Source organism: Myxocyprinus asiaticus, chromosome 30 (genome assembly GCF_019703515.2).
Source record: "Myxocyprinus asiaticus isolate MX2 ecotype Aquarium Trade chromosome 30, UBuf_Myxa_2, whole genome shotgun sequence".
Classification (NCBI taxonomy): Eukaryota; Metazoa; Chordata; class Actinopteri; order Cypriniformes; family Catostomidae; genus Myxocyprinus; species Myxocyprinus asiaticus.
Window position 1 is genome coordinate 1040178 of NC_059373.1, and position 15580 is coordinate 1055757.

Here is a 15580-nt window from a genome sequence, read left to right on the forward strand (position 1 = left end):
TGGTCAACCGATATGTCTTGCCGACTCGGGTATCTTTGGAGGCCGATATAATGCCGATATTTATGTAAAACAACTTACCGATAGCAAATGAGACAAATACAATATTGCAGCAATAAATTTAGCACTTATTCTACAAATCAAAACTTCTAAATAGATTAGTGGTAGACCGATATATCGGTTTTGCCGATTAATTGGTGCCGAAAGTTGCTTTATGGAACGGTTATCTGCTAAATCTATGCCGATAGTTTCTGATCGTTTTTTTATTATTATTATTCCTTGGGGGGTCTGGGTATCTCAGCGAGTATTGACGCTGACTATCACACCTGGAGTCACGAGTTCGAATCCAGGACGTGCTGAGTGACTCCAGCCAGGTCTCCTTAGCAACCAAATTGGCCCGGTTGCTAGGGAGGGTCGAGTCACATGGGGTAACCTCTTCGTGGTCGCTATAATGTGGTTCTCGCTCTCGATGGGGCGTGTGGTGAGTTGTGCGTTGATGCCGCGGAGAATAACGTGTAGCCTCAACACGCGCTATGTCTCCGTGGTAACGCGCTCAACAAGTCACGTGATAAGATGCGTGGATTGACGGTCTCAGACGCGGAGGCAACTGAGATTCGTCCTCCACCACCCGGATTGAGGCGAGTCACTACACCACCACGAGGACCATCAATAAACATCATCTGGTGAATACATCGGCTATGAAAAGTTTAATTTGTTAAATACTTACATACAGAGCATTGTAACAGAGCCAAGTCTCTTGTCATTTTTAAAATGAAAGTCGCACATTATGCACCAAATCTTAATTTTTCTTTTTATTATTGAAATTTTGGTTGCACAGTAAACTGCTTTTGGGAATTTATTCCTTTCGGACTCCTGTAGCCTCAATGTCTGTGCCTGTCTTAGTAAGAAAACACGTCTATAAATTGATTTTTAAAAACTATCGGCCGATTAATCGGTTATCGGCCCTTTTCAGTTATCGTATCAGCAAAATCCTCAACCGATCGACATCTAATATAGATATACAATATGATATGCAATTTCATGATCATATTTTATCGATGGAAAATGTCTATTTGTACATTTTCCAAAAGCTAAAATGTGACCAAAAAGATGAAAAGCTAATGATATTATTTTATTATGAATATGTTTTTGTAATGTACCTAGTCAGATGGTCCTCTTTATAATTAGAACTGACGTATACTCAAGTGAATCATTGAGTGCTTGTGAATCAGAAACAAACTGAATCAGGAAATCTGTATCGATGCCCAGCCCTAGGGCATAGCTATTAGTCAAGGTGGGCATATCTTTTACAAAACAGAACATAAGCCCGACACTCTTAAAGGAACAGTTCACACAAAAATCAGTTACTCACCTCAACCTGATTTTTTTGTGTTTCAAAGTGATGCAGGTTTGGAACCACTTTGGTGTGGGTAAGTGATGATGGCTTTTATTTTTAGGTGAACTTTCTTTAAGCAGTGCAGGGTTCAGTAGATGACCCCTGACCCCTGGTGTGTTCTCATGACACTTGTTATCATGTGCTGGCTCAGATCTGCTGTTTGTTTTACAGCAGCAGGCGGTTGGTGTTCAGAGCAGCTGTCAGTGTGAACAGTTTCCTGTCAGTATCATCATTAGAGAGCCGCTCTCAGAAACACTGCTCAATCCTCCTTGAAACACACTGATTCACTCATGTTTCCAAATACAAATCAAACTTCGCATCAGCTCACATACTATCCTCTCTCGTATGCAAGATTATAATTGGTAAACGTAGTACATTGAAAACAGTATGCCAAGAGTGCCTGAATGTCGACTGTGTGTCAACTCAACCAAATATTTTAAAAATATTATATATATGTTTTTTTACTGGTTAAAGAAATACATACAGTAAATGACAATCAAATGAAAATGTAACAATTTAATTACCCATCCATGCACAACTCACCACACGCCCCACCGAGAGCGAGAACCACTAATCGTGACCACGAGGAGGTTACCCCATGTGACTCTACCCTCCCTAGCAACCGGGCCAATTTGGTTGCTTAGGAGACCTGGCTGGAGTCACTCAGCACACCCTGGATTCGAACTCACGACTCCAGGTGTGATAGTCAGCGTCAATACTCGCTGAGATACCCAGACCCCCAATCCAAAAGGATATTAAGATGTATTTAATATCTCTGCAGTTACACTGAAAATACACTTGATTAAACTCATTATTTCTTTGTCAGAAAACGTCATTTCAACATGATGGAATCAGGTTATTTCTAAGTAACCCAAAGTGATTTTATATGTGTCCCTAACATGATTTCCACAGTTTTACAATATATTTTTGTGCCACATTACTGATTTATGTTGTAACGTTTTGCTAGATTCAGTAGTTAACTTTTATCTAGTAATAGCATACATTAGCATGCTAGTGTATGCTAAGTCGTAATTGCTCCTTTAGTAAAGCAACATATAGCATGCCGCATTTGTGTACCCGTCCTTAACTTAAAAGCTTTACTCTTTACCAACCAGCGTAACTGAATCAGTCTTAAAACCCAAAATAACCACATTAAACACTATTAAGTCAACCCCTTTTCTCATCTTGCTCAAGATGCATAAAATAACATTTAACATTTCTACTCTCTGCATCAAGACCCATGCAAAGCATGATGGAAACTGCAAATCCCCTGCCCATGTTCTTGAACATTCTTGATTGGTTCACATTCACCCGACATAATGTAATCTAGTAGAGTACATATTTTAGATAATTTTAAAATATTAGCAAAATAAAATATTTCAGCTTAGTTTCTAAAATTAGTTTGATTTGACCCTGAATAACCCTACTATTCTGATGGATTTTAGAAGTCTATCTAAAAATGATCAAATCGATTTGATGATGAATATGATTTCTATTAATCAGCCTTGTCGATACATCTGTCTTTAACGAAGTGTGAATGCTTTTTTATTTGTTTGTTTAAAATCAGGCATTAAAGTAAATTCAGCCCATAATAACGATTTATTACCACAAATGGATGTCCTTGGATTTTGGAAGTATGTGTCTGTGCGTTCGATTTGTTGGTGTGGAAGAAGAGAAGTTTGTGGCAGTTCTCTATCGATGTTGAAAACAGGAGATGTGCATGATCCTTCAGCCTGATCTCACAGTGCAATCGGAAGGAGTAGACCGACTTTTAATTTCGTCAAAATCGGTACACATTGACCGAAATTGCGAAACACTTCCCCCAGTGGCCAAAGCGGTAAGTGTTGTAGGGCATATGGGCACGTGTGAGCTCCATTAATGTCCAGGAGAGGTCGCCAAAAGCTAGTAGTGAAGCAAGTTGTTTTCAGCTTTACAGGACATTATACAATAAAGAGAAAAGCATATATTTATAGATTCCTTCTTATAGAACCTTACCTTAACCATTAGTGGAGTAAAAAAGTAATTGTGGCAAGAAGGAGGGCGGGGCCGGGCCATGATGACGCACGCCCATCCCCTAATCAGGCTAATCAAGCTGACGAGAGGGATAAAGGCAGCCGGAGGCGACAGTTCGGGGGAGAGAGAGAGCTACAGGCAGCTGCCCTGTATGTGTATATGTCTTTTGTCTTTATGGTTTAATTTATCATTAAATGATTATTTGTCGTCAAGCCGGTGCTCGCCACCTCCTTTCCCTTTTACCCTGCGTTACATTGGTGTCAAAACCCGGGAAGGAGGAGGGATGCGCTGTTGTGGAGTCCTCGCCACTGCCATTCACCCAAAGGAGCAGCCGTGGCCAGCTGCCGGGGGACGGAGGAGTTGCTTCCGACCGCCTGGATGCGGAGGAACAGCCACCGTCCGTGAGGGGAATAGGGGCTCGCTGCCGGCTGCCTGGAGCGGTGGAGCCACTGCCAGGGGTGGAGGAGTTCCCTACTGGCCGCCGAAACGCGGCAGGGTGTTCCGTCCACCAGGGGTCGGAGGACTCGCTCCGGTCCGCCCGGGGAGGTGTGGCTGTCGTCCGCCAGAGGGTGGAGGGGTCGAGGACCAGATGATGGCGTGTCAGAGAACCGTGCATGGAACTACTTTCTAACGCAATGGATCAGAAAGGAGAGGGAGGGATGTACATCATGCCGGGAGAAAAGTGAAACCTCCGAATCATGCTCGACATTGATTATTCAAATGTGGTTACTGCCTGGCTTTGAACCCTAGTCTCCCACGCAGCTGATGCAACGTCCTGCCAATCGCGCCAGGTGGAAAGGTGAACGCTGAAACCACTCATGCAGCATTGTGTGATAAGAATGCCGCATGTCAGCACGTCGGCATACAGTCGCCAATCCTAGGGTACCGACACTATCGGAAACATCATGCCGACTTCACCTGTGATCATGTTGGATCCTTTGACAAGGATATTCAGTGTGTTTTGTAACTCGTTACACTTCTGTTAATTTAAAGTTGTAATATTTCCCTCCTCATTACTGGAGAAGTAAATACTTTTAAGTGCAATGTTTAAGCGAACTGGGATGCAGCCAGAGTTTTGGAGGAAGAGTTTGATGTAGAAAGGAAGCATTTTGTGTCTGATCCGAGACAGAGCCTTGAACCGCGTGTCCAGTTCCCTGTTTAACTCCAGGACCATCCCATTATTTACAATCGATTGAAATGAAATGAAAGTGCTGCTGCATTCACCACATCTAAGGGCTTTAATTGGGGACACATTTATGTGTGTGTGTTGTGATTGTAGGCTAAAAGCATTAGTTAACAAGAGGTCATGCCTTGAGTATTCACACACACACATGTACACACAAACCCTTTGTTAATCCTGATCAATATTGTGCTGGGATAATTGTCTCGGCTGATAAAAGCAGTCAGTCTCGCATTTCAATTACTGATATTACAATAAAACCAAATTGAGCTGTATAATTAAACACCTTGGCAATCATGAATCTTAATAAACAGCAGCACATGCTCACCAAACATTTATACAGCCTCGTTCGGATTGTTGTTATTGGTTTGGCATTTGGCTCGTTTCTGATCCAAATGACTGAGGAACGTGCGTCTTGATTGAGTTCCCCTGCTATATAATTACATTTTCTCTCATTTTGTGAACGTCTCATTTGCTATCATGAATGGTTCACTCAAAAATTAAAAGTCTGTCATTATTAAAATGAAAGATGGTATAAGAACAGTTAAATGTGCAGCAGAAATGAGGCGCTCTGAGCAAATATCCAGAGTAACAGTAGACCTACATTCACCAAGTCTTTTCCAAATAGGCCAAGTTGCTGTCAGTAGGGGACAGACACTTCAGGGAGCTGATTAGATAAGCCGGAGATTAATGCCAGCCTCTGTGGGGAAAAACGAATTCAACTGAATTTCAAGCTGTGCCATTGCTTCTGTTCCTGACCCTTACAACTCTTTTTCTGTCCAGCTTTTGTGGGTTTAACTCCATATAGAGTCTGACAAACAGACTTGAGTTTGTCCACACTGAGGTCTACATAGAAGCCAGAGGTGAACAAAATATCGGTCTTCATCATCGTGCATATTTTTGCATTTAAAGGTGCTATATGGGTTTTAAATGGGTACTGCAGTCCAAATTCTAAATATTGGAGAGTTGTCTGCCCCGCCCCAGACTCCAAGCTCATGCGGGTTGCCAGAATGAGGACACGCAACAGGAACGAGTGAAACTGAAAATGTCTCCAATATTTATCCTTGTTTTACTACGCCGCTGGTCATGGTGGTTTTTAGACAGATGGCGAGGCTTTTTAGGTCGGGGTGGAATCTGTTATCTCTGATCCAAATCTGGCAACTTGGCGGTGTCGAAATACTATTGGTGAGTGGGGAGTGGGCGGGATCACACAGGCCAAAACATTGACAGAAATTCCAGCCCGGAATGGAAACTTCCAAAGTAGAATATACTGACTGTAACATTGTTATCGGAGAAGCCAGTATTTCAACTTAGCATGTTTCCTAATTCTCTAATGACATTTTATGGTCATTTTATGATTTAGTACAGAAAATATACTTCATCAGCACTGCTGTGATTCGGCCACAGGCCGAGTGCCGTAGGTAATCACACGCCATATAGCACGATTGCGAGTGTGATATTGCTTATATACAACAGTTCAATGAACAAGTACATTTTTAAAAATGAGGAAAAATTGAGTACGGTCATAAAACGCATTTGTGCATGGAACTACTTACGTGAAGGATCAGAATCTGCCGTTGCTGGTTCAAACCAAATGATGTGTCCAAGCCTTCGTTAGTAATTCAAAAATGTCACTTTAGAAATAGTATCACGGCTTGTGTGTGTGTGTGTGTGTGTGTGTGTGTGTGTGTGTGTGTGTGTGTGGAGAGAGAGAGAGAGAGAGAGAGAGAGACGGCGCGTGTGCGATCACTTGTTGCCACACCCAACAAGAGATGCTGTCAGCTTTCTGAAGATCAGCTTTCTCAGTGGAAAAGTAGCCGTCCAAGCGGGGGTATTCATCCCTATTTCACGGTAGCTGGTGCGCAAGAGTCATTCACTATAGAAACCGCAATATCTTCCACCTTTTTAAACGGCACGTCCTCTCCAATGTGGAAACTCCGGTAAGAGGTAAGCCTTACTCTGGTAAAAAGGTATTTCCCAGCTTTAGTAGTAATGCTAAAGCTATTTCCCAGCTGTAGTAGTAATGCTAAAGCTATTTCCCAGCTGTAGTAGTGTAGTAGTAATGCAAAAGCTATTTCCCAGCTTTAGTAGTGTAGTAGTAATGCTAAAGCTATTTCCCAGCTTTAGTAGTGTAGTAGTAATGCAAAAGCTATTTCCCAGCTTTAGTAGTGTAGTAGTAATGCTAAAGCTATTTCCCAGCTGTAGTAGTGTAGTAGTAATGCAAAAGCTATTTCCCAGCTTTAGTAGTGTAGTAGTAATGCTAAAGCTATTTCCTAGCTTTAGTAGTGTAGTAGTAATGCTAAAGCTATTTCCCAGCTGTAGTAGTAATGCTAAAGCGTTTTCCCAGCTTTAGTAGTGTAGTAGTAATGCAAAAGCTATTTCCCAGCTTTAGTAGTGTAGTAGTAATGCTAAAGCTTTTTCCCAGCTTTAGTAGTGTAGTAGTAATGCAAAAGCTATTTCCCAGCTTTAGTAGTAATGCTAAAGCTATTTCCCAGCTTTAGTAGTAATGCTAAAGCTATTTCCCAGCTGTAGTAGTAATGCTAAAGCTATTTCCCAGCTGTAGTAGTAATGCTAAAGCTTTTTCCCAGCTTTAGTAATGTAGTAGTAATGCAAAAGCTATTTCCCAGCTTTAGTAGTGTAGTAGTAATGCTAAAGCTATTTCCCAGCTGTAGTAGTAATGCAAAAGCTATTTCCCAGCTTTAGTAGTGTAGTAGTAATGCTAAAGCTATTTCCCAGCTGTAGTAGTAATGCTAAAGCTATTTCCCAGCTTTAGTAGTGTAGTAGTAATGCAAAAGCTATTTCCCAGCTTTAGTAGTGTAGTAGTAATGCTAAAGCTATTTCCCAGCTTTAGTAGTAATGCTAAAGCTATTTCCCAGCTTTAGTAGTAATGCTAAAGCTATTTCCCAGCTTTAGTAGTGTAGTAGTAATGCAAAAGCTATTTCCCAGCTTTAGTAGTGTAGTAGTAATGCAAAAGCTATTTCCCAGCTTTAGTAGTGTAGTAGTAATGCTAAAGCTATTTCCCAGCTTTAGTAGTGTAGTAGTAATGCTAAAGCTATTTCCCAGCTTTAGTAGTAATGCTAAAGCTATTTCCCAGCTGTAGTAGTAATGCTAAAGCTATTTCCCAGCTTTAGTAGTGTAGTAGTAATGCAAAAGCTATTTCCCAGCTTTAGTAGTGTAGTAGTAATGCTAAAGCTATTTCCCAGCTGTAGTAGTAATGCTAAAGCTATTTCCCAGCTGTAGTAGTAATGCTAAAGCTATTTCCCAGCTGTAGTAGTAATGCTAAAGCTATTTCCCAGCTGTAGTAGTAATGCTAAAGCTATTTCCCAGCTGTAGTAGTAATGCTAAAGCTATTTCCCAGCTGTAGTAGTAATGCTAAAGCTATTTCCCAGCTTTAGTAGTAATGCTAAAGCTATTTCCCAGCTTTAGTAGTAATGCTAAAGCTATTTCCCAGCTTTAGTAGTGTACTAGTAATGCTAAAGCTATTTCCCAGCTTTAGTAGTGTACTAGTAATGCTAAAGCTATTTCCCAGCTTTAGTAGTGTAGTAGTAGTAATGCTAAAGCTATTTCCCAGCTTTAGTAGTGTAGTAGTAGTAATGCTAAAGCTATTTCCCAGCTTTAGTAGTGTAGTAGTAGTAATGCTAAAGCTATTTCCCAGCTTTAGAAGTGTAGTAGTAATACAAGTGATCGCATAGTGCTGATGATGAAATCACTGACTGATGCTGACTCACTTCACGTCACCAACTGGATCATATTACACACAAAAATGATCTTTTGCCTCCACCTGCTGGCTAACATATGTAATGTAAAAAAAAAGACATACAGTAGCTCTTAACACATCTGCACTGCTCTTACACTTTAGTTTAGAACCGCGTGAACACAAGCGGAGTGATACACGCAGTGAAGCGTCCCAAGTGCTGATGGTGTGAGACCATCAGTGCTCATGGAACATCTCTCATCCAATCAGATTCGAGGACCAGAACTAACTGTTGTATATAAACTTTTATTAAACACTTTTTTTTTTTTTTTCAAATTTTTTGCCATGTATTATAATGTTTTGACAAGCTTTAGCGGAAGTATCACAGTTGAGGCGTCATTTCCAGCACAGAATTCTATTAAACACCAGATATCTGCTAATTAATATCAGCCAATTAAGGGCCTGCATGAGTCTGTCACTGACTAAGTATAAATAATTTTGTGTTTTATAACAGTGATTTATGTTATTGGCCATCTACTGTAGGTTGATTTAAATGAGTTTGATTAGATTAAGCAGTCACTGTATTACACGGTTAGGCTGGATGTTTTTACAGCCGCTGCTCTTTGTAAAGTCATTTAGTTGCTCAGGTGAATCTTTCCCACGAGTCCTCGCTGTATCCTAGACACTCATGCACAAACCCTGCTGTTCTGATCCCACAGCACGCAACAAAACTGTCTGAGTTTGACTGTGTGTGGAGTCCATCTTCATATTGCCACTCAGCACAGACATCTCATTAGTGCTCATTCACCGTAATGGACATTAGTGCTCATTCACCGTAATGGACATACATTAGTGTTGACACTCTTTTAGCTTGTTTACATGAATGATGTAAAAGCCACATGCTGAATTACTGTTTAATTGCCATGGTTACCGTACAGGAGACTTTGTCGAATCGTCTGTATTTCAGTAAAGGCGTTAAGAGATTTTCTGGGAAATGTGAAATGTGTTTCTCGCTCGTCTTCTAGAGACATCGAGAGTGAGCTTACTGGTAAAATGTCACAGGGCTGCTGACGGTCAGTAGCTGCAGATTAAAATTTTCCAGAATGTGTACATGCAGTACATTCATCATTTCTCTCATCATTTACTCACCCTCCTGGTATCCCAGGTGTGTGTGTGACTTTCTTTCTTTACCAGAACACATTTGAAGAAAAATAGAAAAATATCTCAGCTCAGTAGGTCCTTAAAATGCAAGTGAATGGAGAAAGATCAATATTTAAGTACTTTTTCGGTGAGCTTCACGAGAGGGTGGAGATCACGCGGTCTCTCGTGTGATGTATTCGCGTTGCCATGGATACAGATGTAATCTCAAGTTATTCTCTCGGTTGAGACATGCAGGATAAGCACACAAGTGCACCATTGTGAGTAAAGAAATAGATACAAATACAGATCTAAACCAAAATCAATCAAGCTACTGTACAGCGTTACATGCTGTGAGTCTCTGGTGTCATGCACAATGAGTCACGTGATAAGATGCATGGATTGACGGTCTCGGAAGCGGAGGCAACTGAGACTTTTCCTCCGCCACCCGGATTGAGGCGAGTAACCGCGCCACCACGAGGACCTACTAATTAGTGGGAATTGGGCATTCCAAATTGGGAGAAAAGGGGATAAAAATAAAAAACAAATCAGTAAGGCACGTACAATGGAAGTCAATAGAGCCAATCCGTAAACGTTAAAATACTCACTGTTTCAAAATATCCTGTTCCAGCACAAGGAAACATTTGATCATGTTTGTGATGTCAAGATCACCCTTTTTCCTTCATGAAGATGAGTTATCATTCACACAGATGATAAACAGATAGATGTCAAGCTGTTCACTGTGTATGGTTGCATATTGAAGAAACGGATGTTTGTCGTCATGGAAATCTGTCGTGTTAATCCTGTTAATGTACATTTAAGGGATTTACAGCGACAGGACAGGAAGGTGTTGATCACAAGTCCAATATCACTGCCAAACGACACATGATTCGCCTCAACTTCACCAAACTGTGTCGCATTACTGTAGGTCTTCTTACTGAACTTCAGCATTCATAGCATTGTCAACTTGTGCTGAAAGATTTCACACAAGTCCAGAAACCGTTTGAATGGTGGATTGTGTTGGTGTTCACTCATATACTTGTTTGGGTTTGTGTTTTCCAGCTGGCCGAGTACCGTCAGAGGAAAGCTCAGTCTGATGGACAGAAGAAGCAGAAGAAGAAGAAAAAGAAGCAGGAATCTGAGGTGGAGGAGCGTGTGAGAGAGGAGGCGGGGAGAAATGATGGCGATCAGCCCGAGGGAGAGCAGAACACTGTGTTTTCACTCTCAAAGACCCTCCGCAGTGGAGAAACCGTCACACATGACCAGACGTACACTGTAGAGGTGAGCAATAATATGAGCAATTAAGACATTGGTGTCTGTTCCTCGTTGGTTGGCTAAGATAAGTTTCGGTATTTTGTTTAACTTTTATAGTAATAACGCTCGGTATGTGATCAGTGTGAGAGTTGAGGAGAGTGGTGCTGTTGTTATTGTGTGATTGCTCAGTTCTGTGTCTGTGTGTGCGTGTCTGTGTGCGTGTCTGTGTGCGTGTCTGTGTGCGTGTCTGTGTGCGTGTCTGTGTGTGCGTGTCTGCGTGTCTGTGTCTGTGTGTGCGTGTCTGTGTGTGCGTGTCCGTGTGTGCGTGTCCGTGTGTGCGTGTCCGTGTGTGCGTGTCCGTGTGTGCGTGCCCGTGTGTGCGTGCCCGTGCGTGCCCGTCGTCTGCCTGTGCGTGCCCGTCGTCTGTCTTTCTGTGTGTGTCTGTGTGTGTGTCCGTCCGTCTGCCTGTGTCCGTCCGCCTGTGTGTATGTGTGTGTGTGTGTGTGTCCACCTGTCTGTGTGTGTGTCTGTCTGTGTCTGTGTGTTGTGTGTGTTTGCAGTGTGGTTTGTTTCCGTATGCTGTTGCTTGTGCAGAAACTGCTAGAACTAATGTTTAAAGGTGAAGTGCATCAAAACAGAAACAAAGCATATGGAAGCCCAAAAAGGCCACACTGAAAACCCTAATAAGTTGACTCTACTCAGTTGATTGAGCAAACCTGTTCCCTCAGTTGAATTTGAGTAATGGTGTCTCCAAATCTTGTGTAATTAAATTCAGTTAACTTTTAGTTCATATAGAATGAATTTAACTAGTTAAGTTAATGTAGCTAGATGCAAGTAGGCTTAACTCAGATTTGCTATTTAAATGTTGTTGTTTCAGCATAATAATTGTAATGCATAATGCAATGACTTTGTTTTTGTGTGCAGTCAGCAAACATAACATAATAGAGCGCAAGAGTTTGATGCAGGAAGTCAAAATCCCATTTTTTTTACACTATTTGTAAGTTTATTTTTAATGATAACTTGTAAAGCTTTAAAGACAGACCTGGCGTGAGCTCCGAAGTTGTTCATCGATGGATTATGCTTCCGTTTAAACCATCAGTCCATGTTATTTCAACTTCATTTAAAAAACAATGCATGTTTAATAGCAGAATTTGTGTTGGAAAAACAACACAACCCATGATCCTGAAGAGCAAGATCCACAAATCAGAAAATCGCAGCGAACAAACCTCATCCATTTTCCGTGGACAGTCCCGGTTTTTGGTGGTCTGTCCCCGGAAATGTCCCTGTTTTTCCCGAGCATTCAAAACAGCCCACATAGTGAAATATTACATGGCAAGAAACTTAGCCCGAGCAGCAAAGCCTACCGTGTGCTGTTTATTTTGACCAGCAGAGGGGGCTGCTCGCCATAGCAGCTTCAATTCATTCGTCTTCCTTCACTGATTACTTGGTCGGGCCAGTTTTGCCATTAAGAACTGGATCAGGCAATTAAGCTTCAAGGTAAGGCACATACTAGCTATTTATGTTATAAAGTTATATTGTTATGTATTTTATAACCGGTTCCGAATTCGGCGCGGGATTGTATTGAATGTTTGGCCTTCATAATGTGGGAATTCCTGCACAGACCACACAAACTATAACATGCTGGTGAAAAGTAGTCACATTAATCTATATTTAATGTTCAATGATCATAATGCAAGGTGAGCACTTCGCAAATAAATGCCCCTTTTATTTAGCTTCAGATTTGGAATAGATTAAGTATTTTATATGGGTCACATAAACACTTTTTTTGACTTTTCTGAAGGTTGGTTTCTTTTTAGACTAGTCAACTTAAAAATTTCGTTTAAACGTCAGTGAAATGAGTCGTTCCACACATCCCTAGAGAGAATGCATCCCTGAGGAGCACCAGTGCCAATAGTGAGTTTCCCCGGTCTCACTAGCTGCTGCCTATCTGTCAGAAAGCTGGTGATCCATTGACAGATTGGAGTGGGCATGGAAAGCTGGGTCAGTTTGGTTTGAGAGGATTAGGCATGATGGTATTGAAGGCCTACAAATAGGACCCTTGCATAAGTCCCAGGTCTGTCAGTGTTGCAGGATATAATGCAGTCCCATATTGACTGCATCATCCACAGACCTGTTTGCTTGGTAAGCAAACTGAAGGGGGTCTAGCAGGGGTCCAGTGATGTCCTTCAGGTAGGCCAAAACCAGTCTCTCAAATGACTTCATGACCACTGACGTGAGAGCCACAGGTTTGTAGTCATTAAGTCCTGTGATTTGGGTTTTTTTGGGGACCGGAATAATGGTGGAGCATTTGAAGCAGCAGGGAACTTCACACTGCTCCGGTGATCTATTGAAGATCTGTGTGAAGATGGGGGCCAGTTGGTTAGACTTTCAGACAGGCAGGTGAAACACCATCTGGGCTTTTACTATTATTAAGTAACATGAAATTTGAATGACCTATTGACCACTGAATTTTTCAGAAATCTGGTCACCTTCGCTTACCAGTATGTCAGAATGACATTTTGATATTAACAACAGAACTATTCATAACTGTTTCTAAACAGTTGTTAGCAATTCACAATTAATGTAATTTAAATTTAAATTTGGTAACTTTATAAAAAGGTTCCATTAGTTAATGCATTAGGTATCACGAACAAACAATGAACAATATATTTTTATAGCCTTTTATTAATTGTAATGTTAGTTAATTAAAATACAATTGTTCATTGTTTGTTCATGTTAGTTCATAGTGCATTAACTAATGTTAATTAATATAACTTTTGATTTAAAAAATGTATTAGTATATGTTGTAACTAACATTTAAGTTCAATGGAACCTTTTTGTAAAGTGTTACCATAATTTAACTGTGTGGGGCATAAACATATAACTTGCAAAAGTGTGGCAAAGGGCACTTTTTAAAAAATCGGTATCGGCCGATCTTGGTGTTAAAAAATCTGAGATCGACCTCAAATTTCCTGATCGGTGCACCACTAATTTGTATACTGTATATCTGAACTGTTTACAATAAGTGTTTCTATACTTACAAGCAACCACTTTAAAGCTTTCTTGTCAGCTTTGTCCTTGTCAGGGGGGTGAGAGACAGGACCCAAAAGCAGAGGTAACAGTTCAATAGGATTTATTGGCAACAAAAAGTTCCTTTTCAAAACAAAGCAAAGCCCAGGCAACGGTTTCTCCCCCGACACGCGGGCAGAGAACGAGGAATCCTCCTCCAAGGGAACTGGGCGACGATATCAGGCGGAGGCGAACTAGAAGGTAACCACACATCTAGAGACAGGCAACCAACAGACACACGAGAGATCTCCAAACAAGACGAGAGCATGATTAACACTTCAGTGCAATCATTCACATCATATTGGTCACCTTGAAAACAGCTCACACAAGACATAACATTTACATTTATGCATTTGGCAGACGCTTTTATCCAAAGCGACTTAAGTGCCCTTATTACAGGGACAATCTTCCCAGAGCAACCTGGAGTTAAGTGCCTTGCTCAAGGGCACAATGGGGGTGGCCGAACCGGCAACCTTCTGCTTACCGGTTCTGTGCTTTAGCTCACCACGCCACCACCAATCCTTGACATCGGACATGACACACGAGGGGAAACAAACAAGAGGCATGTGCCGCCCGCAGCAGCGTTCCCATGGAAACCATGGAATGCCAGCGGCACCTGAAACACATAAGGGCAAAACGTAAACACGCTTTGACAAAAACAGACAGGGAACTCAACTTGGCATGGTGACAGGGCCGTGACATCACCGGAGGGCGCACGGTGGCAACTCTTGCACTGCGGCCCCAAACAACCAGATCCGTGCGCTCGCACAAAGGGGGGTACGCAAAACACTGCCACGGTCCGGTCACCTTGTCAGGTTGGGGTTCTGCCTGACGGGACCGTGGCAGTGTTTTGCGTACCCCCCTTTGTGTGAGCGCACGGATCCGGTGACACCCCTCTTTTGCACTCTTGTGATAAGTAGATTTTTGTGCTGTGTGTGGGAATTAAATGAATGTTTAGATGTTTTAAAGCTCAGCTTTTTTGTGCTGTATTTGCAGTTGTAGATGAGTGTGAAATTCGTTGTTGCCAAGGCAACAGACAACTGCGCTTGAACTGGTTAAGCAGCCCTTTGTGTGTGTGTGTGTGTGTGAGGAACTCTGGTGTCCTTGCAGCAGTGCTGGCGTGATTGGTCTATTCACCCTCCTCTGAGTACAGTCATGTGGTTGATCAACAGAGGATTCTCCAGCAATAATGGTGCTTTACCTCTGTATGTTTTTGAAACATACTTCCACTATGCACAGCAGAAACTCAGTCGACCTCCCTCACATCGTACTGACAGCGCTTTCTGTTTTTGTCCTTTAGCTTGCTCTCTGGGGGTCTAACGGCTAATAGTATTTTTTTAAGGCATAATCTATATATCACGTTTTTCATTAAAGCGCACGGATATAACAGATATAACCGCATAATGTTCTGTAAAGCTGCTTTGAACAGGTGTGTGTTATGAAAAGTGTTATACAAATTAAATTGACTTGTCAAAAATGGTGTAATATGTACTTGGCCCATGTTTACATCGAAATTACCAAGGCGAAGTTTTGAGTGTACGTGTAACTTCCTCCTGCAGCTGTTGCCGTGGAAACACCGCTTGTAAGTGTTGCCGTGCCAGACTCTTCAGGAAAGAAAAATGTATCACTCAATCAAAATACTGTGATCTCTCTAAAAAGCAAAAAACTAATTTTAAGCACATATTTCTCTTCGTAATTTGTTCAACACGTATAAAGGTTCATTCTAAAATGGATAGTTGTGTTCCTGGATGCTGATTGGTCAATACAGTGTTCCAGTCGTAGTAAAATACTAAATTTTTTCCATAGGGAAATCCTTCATAACAGTACAAACTTTGATTTG

The 15580-nt window shown here is 41.6% G+C and overlaps 1 protein-coding gene and 1 long non-coding RNA gene across 8 annotated transcripts in view; one reads left to right on the forward strand and one right to left on the reverse strand.

Moving 5' to 3' along the window:
- Positions 1–15580, reverse strand: part of LOC127421244 (uncharacterized) — a 69700-nt gene that overhangs the window by 48497 nt on the left and 5623 nt on the right. The window lies entirely within an intron of this gene.
- akap9 (A kinase (PRKA) anchor protein 9) overlaps positions 1–15580 on the forward strand; it is a 121681-nt gene that overhangs the window by 2679 nt on the left and 103422 nt on the right. For all 7 annotated transcript variants that reach the window (XM_051664056.1, XM_051664060.1, XM_051664057.1 and 4 more), the window contains exon 2: positions 10480–10698. In XM_051664056.1, the coding sequence (XP_051520016.1) occupies positions 10480–10698 (219 nt within the window). The remainder of the gene's footprint in view (positions 1–10479; positions 10699–15580) is intronic.